The 11,733-nt window shown below is 35.9% G+C and overlaps 1 protein-coding gene across 3 annotated transcripts; it reads left to right on the top strand.

The window, feature by feature from the left end:
• Positions 1 to 1,354: 1,354 nt before the first annotated feature.
• On the top strand, positions 1,355 to 10,758 carry LOC107677583 (integral membrane protein GPR155-like). 3 transcript variants are annotated; one of them, XM_016472523.1, is made up of 17 exons: positions 1,355 to 1,485; positions 2,116 to 2,589; positions 2,672 to 2,850; positions 2,933 to 3,153; positions 3,662 to 3,830; positions 3,930 to 4,085; positions 5,031 to 5,114; positions 5,759 to 5,879; positions 6,023 to 6,107; positions 6,306 to 6,396; positions 6,526 to 6,733; positions 7,616 to 7,687; positions 7,770 to 7,873; positions 7,980 to 8,075; positions 8,178 to 8,242; positions 8,338 to 8,475; positions 9,304 to 10,758. In XM_016472523.1, exons 2-17 carry the CDS (start codon positions 2,172 to 2,174, stop codon positions 9,350 to 9,352), a joined length of 2,256 nt encoding a protein of 751 aa, XP_016328009.1. In that variant the 5' UTR covers positions 1,355 to 1,485; positions 2,116 to 2,171; the 3' UTR covers positions 9,353 to 10,758. The 3 variants fall into 3 exon arrangements, with proteins under 3 accessions (XP_016328009.1, XP_016328007.1, XP_016328008.1); XM_016472521.1 differs by lacking the exon at positions 9,304 to 10,758 and adding an exon at positions 8,982 to 9,293; XM_016472522.1 differs by lacking the exon at positions 9,304 to 10,758 and adding an exon at positions 8,982 to 9,293 and having other exon boundaries at positions 1,355 to 1,527.
• Positions 10,759 to 11,733: the final 975 nt, after the last annotated feature.

Here is an 11,733-nt window from a genome sequence, read left to right as displayed (position 1 = left end):
TGTCAGTACTCTTTATGTTGCAGATTGATTTGTTCACATATGCAGTCCCTGATGTGAAAATAGCAAGGACTGAGTTTATGGGAAAATGTAGATGCCATTTATTAAAGATTCTTTAGATCATCCCCCATTTAAACAAGCCTGAGAGCAGACATTGTACAGGACTGATCTTTAAATGAAAGATGATTTGCCATAAAATCCTATGCAAGTGGGTTTCTGTGTATTATGAGATTGTATCGGAGTAAGACAAAAAGCCAAAAATGTGTTTAAGAAGTGTTATATTTTATGATATACGTATGTATGCACTTGCTTGTTTTGTTGATGTTTGCTCAGTATTATGTTGCCTTATGGATATTTCTCAGATGTGTGCTGTTATATTTGCCTAAAGCACTTGACTAAAAGTATATTCAGTAAGTGTATCATACCTTGAGTTACATTTCATTTGTTTTCTTCATTTATATACTTTGAAAGAATCAAGAAGCCAAGCAATGGCTTGGTTTATGCTGCCTTATGTTTGTTTACATAAAGAGATGAATTACAAAGGCCTTTTAATGATGCATTAAAAAGGAAAATTACAGTGATATATGCAATGTAGCATAACATCTGAAGCGTCTTGAATTTATTAGAGAGGAGAGAGATGATTGCACAGCCAAAAAGAAACAATATTTGCCACCAACATTATTAGTAATACTAAAGGCCTCTGATTTATGTTCTGTTTGCACACCTCACTGAAAGTGTTGTGTGACCCGATGCTTAATGTGGTACTTTAGATATTTTCTTTGTGCATGTAGATACACACAGAACATATTATGTTGTTTCATTTGTGTATTTACTTTATAACAAACAGTCTTCTGCTATTCTGGTGTGCCAAATATGTTGTTTTCTAAATAAATATGCAAGTGAAGCTGGATTTTGCCTTTCATTAAAAAATAACGCATTTCAGTATGCAGTTCTTTTTAAGCTCTTCTTATACGTATATATATATATATATATATATATATATATATATATATATATAATGTGTGTATTTTGTAAGCATATTCTTTGTAATTTCAGTGCACTTTTACTTTATTTTTTAATAAATGAAAAGAAACCTGCCATTAAAAAAAAATATATGTGTGGTCAACAAGGCCCTGTGGAAGTCTCCCAACAGATTCCTTCATTGCTAATATTAGAGGCAAGATGACGCCCATCCACTAGCGCGCATGACTCTGGCCAATCACTTGAGAATGTTCCATGACTATCAGCGTATAGTCTACATTTCCACCAATCAGCGACATCACCAGACGAAATAAGGCGGGGTTTGCAACGACATAGGCGGGCTCACGCGTCAGTCATTCAGGGATTTGACATTGAATTGAAATAACGGAGTGCCGAAGCGCTGGAGATGCTGTGAGCAGAGTGAAAGCATGCATGTTTCGGGTGTGTTTTTCTTTTTCAGCAAGATATTCAATCCATGCATCGATCATCTTGACACGTGAACACATGGTACGTCATCGACAGCAGTCATATTTCTGTTATTTTCGCAAGGTAAGACTGAAACGGTTGTAGTACAGATGACAAATGTAGCTGATTTAACTGCATTGAATGGCCTTGTTTATCATAAGAAATAACATCTTTGTTCATTTTTTTTAAGACTTCAAATAATATACCACTGTATTATTATATTATATATATGAATATTATAATATTATAGTACAGTTCGTCAGTTTACAGATATAGTAGGCAAAATAATCTATTATAATTATATAACAATAATATACATGCAAAAAAATAAGAAATCAGGAAGGGGGCCAACACTTTTTCACACCACTGTGTATATATATATCTGATTTAGCTATTTATTTTGAATTTTATATGTTGCTTTATTTGAATTCGGTCAGTATTCTTTTTTATTGTAAAAACAAGTTACAGCAATACAATTTTGCTTATTATCTTATATATTAATATAATGTATTTTTATAATTTATAGCTGTAAATTCCTTGGCAGCTACAAATTCATAAACACACTTTTGCTAGAAAACAGTGGCATATAGAGCAGCAGTTCTTTTGTTGTGCCCTGACTTTGCCTCTCACAGAGGTTTTTTTCCCCTCAGTCTGTTTTTTTTTTATTCCTAGCTTTCTGATTTGCACCGTTAGATCATCTCTCAGTGGTCCCTGTCAACCTCATCATCATGGAGGGCCAGTATGTCACCATTCATGGCCTCAACATCACTCACAGCCCTCTTGGAGCACCGGCCATGTCTATCGACAAACTTTTCCCAGCTCTGCTGGAGTGCTTTGGCATCACCCTCTGCGGCTACATGGCGGGCCGCAGTCACATCATCAGCGTGGGACAAGTCAAAGGCCTGGGAAATTTTGTGTCATGTTTCGCACTTCCTGCGTTGCTCTTCAAGAACATGGTGCAGCTGCAGTTTCAGCATGTCGTCTGGTCTTTTCTATGGAGCGTTTTGATCGCAAAAGTGTGTGTGTTCTTACTAGTTTGTGTGCTGACGCTGTTGGTGGCAAATCCTGAGAGCAAATACAGTAAAGCCGGGCTGTTTGCTATCTTTGCCACTCAGAGCAATGACTTTGCACTGGGATATCCTATAGGTGAGGATCTCCTCACGTCATCTCCTCAAGTACACATGCACATACAAAAATCAATATTCATGAGATCATTTTCTTCAAACAGTGGATGTGCTGTACAGAAGTTCGCACCCAGAGTATATGCAGTATATATATCTGGTGGCGCCTGTGTCTCTGATGCTTCTGAACCCTGTGGGCTTTGCTTTGTGTGAGATTCAGAGATGGAGACACACCAGTGACCGCAGCTACAGCAAACTGCATGTGATCTTTACAGTCATCCTGCAGGTGCATGTGTTTATCTTTATCCAGACGTTTCTGTTGATGTCATCCTTTTTTACATCATTCTAACTCTTCCTCCTTTTTTCAGGTTTTGAAGAACCCAATAGTCTTCATGGTTATTGTTGGAATTCTCTCTCATTTCCTGTTTGGTGGACATGTGCCTGTTTTACTAGGAGAGTTTGTTGATGGACTGGCAAACTCTTTTGGAGGGGCGGCCCTCTTTTATCTGGGCCTGAACATGGTGGGACAGATGGGTAAACTCACACGTGCCACTGGGGTTTCCCTCATCCTGCTTATCACTGCCAAACTGTGAGTGAAAGAGAGATGTATGTGGGGTGTTATGGCATAGTCGTTAAAGATCTGTTTATTAGTACTTATAAAGCAAATATTAATGCCTTATTCTGCATGACCATATTTTACATCCCTCATCCTGCCCCATACCTAAACTTAACAACTACCTTACTAACTATTAATAAGCAGCAAATTAGGAGTTTATTGAGGCAAAAGTCATAGTTAATAGTTAGTTAATAGTGAGAATTTGTCCCCAAAATAAAGTGATTTAGTTTTATTTGATTTATTGTATATATAAATATATAAACCTGGTTCTTGTGTATTTAAAACTTATTTGGTTTATTAGTACTATTACATAAATATCATTCTTGTTCCCTTTATGTATGACAAATATGCATACATTGCTTACATTTATACAGTATATATATATAAATGCATAGATCTTGAACATATGCATAAATATATTATTTGAGTGCTGGTCCATACAATTTAGACAGATTTATGACTGTGTGTTTCTGTTTTCCAGACTAGTTATGCCATTGTTGTGTAAGGACATGGTGGAGCTCTTGGATGCTGGTAATTCCAGCTCTGTAAATGACTCCAGCCTGTCTGATTATGCATTCCTTTACGGAGTCTTCCCTACCACTCCCAGCGTGGCCATATATGCTGCCCAGTACAACATGGAGCTGGAGGTGGTAAGCGGTGAAAGAATTCCTTCAAATGTCTCACAGACTCAGTTATTGCTATAAACATTTAGCCAACACAGATCAGTAAAAGTGTATTGTGTGTGGTAGGTGACCTCTGGTATGGTCATTAGCACATTCCTATCAGCACCCATCATGTATGTGTCGGCATGGTTACTGACCATTCCATGGATGGAGGCCACATCCCTGGTGACGGAGCTGCAGGACGTGAGCTTTAACGTCAGCATTGTCAGCCTAATAGCCCTGGTGAGTGTGTGTGGGTTGATGTGTGAAAGAACGCATGCCATTTGCTTACAGACTTACTCAAAATAATAGATATATTCTCTTCTCTTCTCTTCTCTTCTCTTCTCTTCTCTTCTCTTCTCTTCTCTTCTCTTCTTCACTACATTTCTATTCTATTTGGTTCTGTTCTGTTCACTTCTTTGATCTATTTTATTTCTTTATATTCTATTCTGTTTAGGTTCTCTTCTTACCTCTTGTCTCGTCTGGTTGACTTCTGATTCTATTCTATTATGTTCTCATATTATTATCTATTACATATATATTATATTATTATTGTATAGTCTGTCTATTCTATTTTGTTCTATTTAATTTAGGGTTTCTTGTCCTATTTCTTATGGTTAATTTCTTATTCTATTCTATTCATGTGCTTTTCTCTTCTGTCTTTTCTGGTTTACTTCAGATTTTATTCTATTCTTTTTTTGTTCACTTCTGTCTATTCAGTTCACTCCTGCTTCTATTCTGTTCCATTCCATTCTTCTGTCATTTCTATTCTGTTCTATTTTATTCAGGTGCTTTTCTATTCTTCTGTCTCTTCTGGTTTACTTAAGATTTTATTATACTCTTTTTTATTAACTTCTGTCTAGTGAACATTCTGTTCTGTTCACTTCTTTTCTATTCTATTCTGTTCACTTATTCTATTCTATTCATTCTATTCTATACAATTTTATTCAGGTTTTTAGGTTTCATTTTTATGTTCTATATACTGTATTTGAAAGGGAGAGATCTGGCTTTAAAAAGTCCTGGCTGACTTAATATGCATGTGTAACCACAGAGAACATATATAAGAATATTAAGATGATTAGAAATCAAAGGTTCTACAGAGAAATATCTGAAATATGTGATCCTAGAAACAATGAGTTACAAAATCTGGATTACCAGAATATGTGTGTGTGTGTGTGTGTGTTGCAGGGTTGGACCCTTGCTGTCATGCTACTGAGTAAGAAGTTCAGGAGGCTGCCGCAAATGTTTGCCACAAATCTGATTTTAGCACAGGTAAATAATCTAGCACAAAGACAGACATTCATTATTCAATAGACGTACTGAATGAGGGACCTAAATCACATCTCTTGTGGAGGGATCTTTTGACTAGTAACTACCCTAAATACCCTAACACTAAAAAACATTCTTAGCAGCTGTAAAAGCAATGTCCTGGCTAGGGATATGCCGGTATCAAATGTTCATGTTGCAGAAACAGAAAGTAGAGCAGCTGCTTTGTTTACAGGGTTTCATTTAAATGAATTATTATTATTATTATTATTATTATTTCTGCAGTTTAGCGCCATCTGCTGTCAGAGAGTGAAAGTGCGCTTTCATTCAGAGCGTCTCTCACATGTTCCGCCATGTGCTTCTCCTTTACATCAGAGTGCGCATGCATCTTTTCACGCAGCATACAGCGGTGTTGTGCATTTTGACCAGTTGATGGGAAAAGTATTCTTAAAATGCATTCAAAATTCTGAATAACTTGTAATATATAATTATTCACGGTATTTAGAAGTGCCCACGATAACAATATCGTGCATATTCATCACCGTGATATACCGCATTACCGAATACCGGCACAAGTCTAGTCCTGGCAACCAGAAAACTGTTCTAAGATATATTTCTTCAGTATGGTATGTTTTTTGTCTCTCATGCAGCTACTAGCATGCGTGTCAATGATGTTGTGGAAGTTTGTTGTGAAGCAGGGGAACGTGTTTGGCCAAATTCTCACCTTTACTCTACTTTATGGATCTCTTTACAGTACCTACATGTGGACAGGTAACGAATCATCACACACTTACAGTAAACAATACTTCATGGATAAGGGTCATTTTCATTGTGTGATTTTAGCTTGCAATACATCTCCTTTGTGTTGTGCAGTTGTAGCGATGTTTAGCAGTTGTGTAGATATTGTGTTGTAGGTCTTTTGGCGTTCGCTCTTACTTTATTGGGCAGAAATGAAAACTTGAAAGTGAAACCTATCTTTTTCATCATCTCTGGATGGGGGTGAGTATATATGTGTAGATGTGTGCGTGTGCATGCTTGTGTATGTATTATAAAAAAAAAACATTAATTTTATTTTTTTTAATTAAATTAAATGACATTACATTCAATTATGCTTTGAAACGGACAGGAAATTATACAGCAGAACTGCTAATTCATTGGAGAAAACTCCTTTTGCTTGTTTTAATTTTGTTATCTTAGAATTCCTTTTCTGATTGTGGGTGGGCTACTCATGATAGGACAAAGAATGAGTGACAACTTGGACTCCGCCTTCTTCTATGGCAAGGGGCAGGTAGGTTGGGATTTTTTACTGTGTTTATACAAAATGTATTATACACAAATGCATGTCACAATTTCTTTGTGTCTGTCTATTAACTTGTTTTTTCCCCTTACCCACCTTTCATTCTCTCTTTCTCTTCAGATTGTGTGTACTGTGGTAGTTCTGGGCTGCAGCATCATGCTGGGTGGTCTGTCTTTGATGAGTTTGAGCCGAGGGGCCCAGGAGGAGCAAAACTATCAAGCCCTAGATCAGAACTCCATGACAGGCACAACAGAAGATGTGAGACAACCCCAGACAGAGAACCAGCACTCATCTGAGCTAGAGCAAACCTACAGCAGCCTCAACACAGGTAACTGTATATTTCTGGTGTATGCATGTGGATACATTCAGTATTGGGGGAGGTAAAAGTAGGACAGCAACTAACTTAAAGGGATAGTTCACCCATAAATAAAAGTTCTAATTTTTTGCTCACATTTATGCCATTCCAAACCTGATTGACATTCTTTCTTCTGCGGAACATAAAAGATTTTTTAAGAATGTTTAAACTGTTTTTGTCTGTATAATAAAAGTGCGGTTTAAAACAACACTGGACCCAAATGACTTTCATTGTATTGAAAAAAAAAACAAACAAAAAAAACACTGAGGCATTGAATAAATATTGTAAGATTTAATCTTAAACGAATAGTTCACCAAAAAAAATGAAAATTTGCTGAAAATGTATACACTCTAGTCTAAGGCCATCCAAGATGTAGATGAGTTTTATGATCAGAACAGATTTGGAGAAATTTAGAATTACATGACTTGCTCAGCAATGGATCCTCTGCAGTGAATGGGTGCCGTCAGAATGAGCTGATAAAAACATCACAATAATCCACAAGTAATCCATACAACTCCAGTCCATCAGTTAACATCCTGCGAAGTGAAAAGTTGCATGTTTGTAAGAAGCAAATCTATCATTAATTAATTATTGTGGATTATTGTGATCTTTTGGTTAGCTGTGGGAGCTCATTCTGATGGCACCCTTTAACTGCAGAGGATCCATTTGTGAACAAGTCATGTAATGCAAAATTTCTCCAAATCTGTTTCAGTAAAGAAACAAACTCATCTACATCTTGGATAGCCTGAGGGTGGTTTTCATTTTTGGGTGAACTATTCCTTATAGTAAGGTGACAGTACTGCATATATTTCTAGAATGTTATGTGTAGGATAACATCTCCTTTTTTGCTGACAGCTGTTTGTTGCAGTGAACCCATGCCAGATATGATAGTTGGGCATCTTAATGACCCGCCAGTGCCTTCAGCAGGTTGAAATATTTCATTTTTATCCTTTATCAAATTATTAAATAAAGTTTCATCAGGGAAAATAAAAGTGCGTTTCTCTTCTAGGGATTTTCCTGAGAGAGGCGTCAAGCTCTTCACGTGTGCAGGAGGAGAGACAGATAGCTCGACATGTGCTCCTCTGCCTGCTCCTCATTGTCAGCATGCTGGCTGTATGTCCACTCCACATACTGTATGAGAAAGACATACACTCCCAAAAAACACATACATACATACACACGCCACATTTATTTGGGACTGTTTATTTCTATAATTCAGAACCTGTCCAGTTGTCTGTGGTGGTTATTCAATGCTGATCCAGGACGACTTTACCTCGAACTGCAGTTCTTTTGTGCTGTAGCCAATTATGGACAGGTGATCACAGCCACACATTTCTCACTGCAAACTTATATAGATGGAGCTAGATACATATGAAGAGCTGCTGTTAATATTTAAAATATCCTATTTCTCCATCAGGGTTTTGTTTCCTTTGGAATTTTTGGGTTAGACGAGCATCTTATTATTCTTCCATTCAAAAAGAGGTGAAACAGCCATGTTATGTTGTGTTATTATTATTCTATACTCTTATGTGCCCATTTTTGGATGTAGCCTCAGCAACAGTGTTCTGTGTTTGTAGGCTGGCTGCTCTGTGTGGTTTTGGTGAGGATGAAAGCCCTGAGTCTGCTGCTGTTCAAGAGGAAATACGACTGACCTGTACACAGTTTGTGAGATACCACAAAGATCAGTGCGTTCAGGATATTGTTCGCAATAGAGGGTGAGTGTCAGTATTAATTTAGTATCAGTGTTGTTTTATATTTTATATATGTCTGTATAGTTTTTATAGATTTTTATTTCAGGTTTAGTTTGAGTTATTTTAGTACTTCAAGTTAAGCTAAAAGAAAATGAATGAGAAATGATTTCTTTAGAATTATTATATATTAAATATGATTTTTGTTTTTATATTTTCTTTTATTTCATATACTTTTTTCAATGACAAACATGATTTTATGGTTGTATTTTTCCTTTTAGTTTTAGTTAATGATGATAACCCTGGTGAATCTGTGTTTGAGATGTTTAATGTTTATATATTTTATAATTGGTTAAACTGGAATCATTTTAATTAATCATTTGAAGCAGTATTGTTGCACTGTACTATAGATGTTTTCTATTGCATTTTCATTTTTGCACTTTCTTTGCATTTTTCCACATTCCATTCTCCAGTTGTGGATCACAAACACACATATTATTATCAGTTTATTTATGGGCCATTTTTCTTCATAGGACAGTGTGGACGATGAATTATGGGGAAAGAGATGGAAGACCACCAGGAATTTGTTATTAAATTAATATAACATAATACAGACCAGTCATATATTTTAGCAATTTGTAGATTTATATTTACACATTTTCTGTGAGGATGCTCTAGCAAACTAAATAGTGCCACAGTCACAGGTTTACACTGTTTGGGGAATCAACAATAAAGGTGAATCTACATTAAAAGGTGAAGTGTGAAAAAAAAAATCACACACTTCATCTTTAAATCTCCCTTCTGACATTTCCTGTCCATTTTCTCTTTTATCTGTTTCTCTCACTTTCTTCCTAGCGGGTCTTCAGGATCTCTCACCGGACCAGTTGGTGAATCCTTTCTTTGATTGACAGGTATACTCACTGGTATATGAGTATGGTGTAGTATACTGGCAGTGAGTTCATTGGCTCCTGTGTGTGGGCGTGGCTAAGACAGAAAGGCGCGGCCTTGCCTTCAGGACACAGCTGCAGAAGAGTGGTGTCTTACTCCATGTGACCCATATATATGGCTTCCAATTCCGTGATATTGCTTCAAATGTACCTCCACTTTGTAATGTGACACAAGCCCAAGAAAGAACTAAATAGACTGAATTATGACTGAGCTATGAAACAAGTTGTTCTCTCATCAGTATTTGTTGTACTTCTTGAATTACTATGCATGGCATGCAAAGAGCACAGAACTCTCCCTTTATCTCATTCAATAGCCCTCAAATTACACACACACTTGCTCTGTTCCAAGTCCTAGTGAGCTGCCTATGGAGGCAGCATTTTTTAAGGCATCATAGGCATGCTTCGGCAAAAGGCTGTTATGAAAGGTGAGCAACATGGTTATGCTGCTGTAATTTTAGCCGTATTTTAAGGCAGTTTAGCATGTAGACTTTTTGGAAATGCAAGCCCAGAATACACTGATACAATCTTCAGTGAAAAATAAGTCCAAGAGGCAAATTAAAAATGTGTTATTTTGTCCTGTATTTATGTGTGCTATGTATTTATGGGTATTATTCTTATATATGCTCATCTTGCAAGTTGAGTCTCCTATGCAGTAGGCTACCCTATTTGTATGGTGCACAGGGTTGTGTTTCTAAATAGTCGACAAGGAGGTTTAGAAGGTTTTGGAACAGAACATGAATGTGAACTAATTATTATAATTACATTAATTATGATGAAATAGTCGCTGAAACACTGAAATATGCTGTCTACACAAGTTCTGTAAAAACACTTCTGACTGGGATTTGAATTGTATGCTTTGTGTTACTTGTCAGCCTTGTCTTAATGACAAGACTATACGGCCTTGTAGCAAAGCAATGCAAGACATGTTTACGAACCTAAAATTATCCTAGTTACGTTTTTAGAGCTAACTAAGCATAAATTCAGGACAATCTGGAATTTACAATGGGGTCACTCCATTTTCAATCTACAGCATTATTTTATGTACCTTAATGTTGACTAAAGTGAAAATTCTCTTATTAAGCATCTTTTATGTATGTAAATTTGTTTTGCTGGTGTTAATCTATATAGGTGATGGCATTTATGTAGATCATAAATTTAAATCTAGATATGTGAAATGACATTAGAAAGCAGGAGGGCAGTCACCGGTGAAAAGTTATTGTTTATTTCTTTGTTGATGTCATAAACTGTTTAATTTTATGTTAAAAAAAATTTAATTTCTGTAATACTGTTCATACATTAAAGTCAAACACTGTGTCAAAAGCTGTACCAATTAAATGGCAAATGCAGAGCAGGTTTTATATGTTTAAAGGGCAATGTTTTAAAAGGCAATTTGATAGTGATTGATTTATTTATATAAGAATTTAGCCCACTAACTGACAATTTCTCAAACAAGTTCTGTAACAGAAACTCAACACTATTACATTTGGGATGATCTTCAGTGTATATTATGGCTAGTCAAAATAACACTAGATATCTTCAGTGTATATTTTGACTAGTCATAATTACTCAATATTGTGGAATAGATGTCTGGAATTCGTATTTTTCTCTAGTCAAAACAAAATTACGACTAGCAGAGTCAGGTGTATTAAATGTTAAAATGGGTTGCCATATCCCTGTGGGCTTCAAATAGTAAATGGAGGGCCATAGTGTCACTCCTCTTGAGATGCTACTTATTACTTATGGTGGCCGGATGTATTATTCAAATTAATTAACATTCAAAGTGATAAACATAAACTAGTAAAACAGGAGGCATAACCTCTCAAGAACTCAAGCATAATAGAAATGGTTAATATTTCCAGATCATATATTTCCCTGCTAAAACAACACACTATTTTTGTGTAATTTATTTTTAATATGGCACACCAGTGACCAGTGTTGGGGAAAGTTACTTTTAAAAGTAATGCATTACAATATTGCATTACTCCATTAAAAAAGTAACTAATTACGTTACTTAGTTACTTTTTATGGAAAGTAATGCGTTACGTTACTTTTGCGCTACTTTATAAATCTGGACAGGGCTTGCTTGTTTGTTTTTAAAATAAAAAAGTTCTATTTTTGGCAAATATAAAAGCCTTTTCACACCAAAAGTGAAATGAATAAGCCTCAGGCTGAAGGGAAAGTAAATTTATGTCTGTACAGTAGAATGCAGAAGAAGAAATTTCAACACACTTCAGCAGTAAAAAAAAAACACACAAATGTTCGTCTAGAGTAATTTTTGCTTATTAGTATGGTTGAACTGGATCATCGAAGGTCAGAAGCAAAGACATTGGTTAATAGA

This window comes from Sinocyclocheilus anshuiensis, unplaced genomic scaffold (assembly GCF_001515605.1).
Source record: "Sinocyclocheilus anshuiensis isolate Anshui unplaced genomic scaffold, SAMN03320099.WGS_v1.1 scaffold472, whole genome shotgun sequence".
Lineage (NCBI taxonomy): Eukaryota > Metazoa > Chordata > Actinopteri > Cypriniformes > Cyprinidae > Sinocyclocheilus > Sinocyclocheilus anshuiensis.
This window is presented reverse-complemented; position numbering and strand designations above follow the sequence as displayed.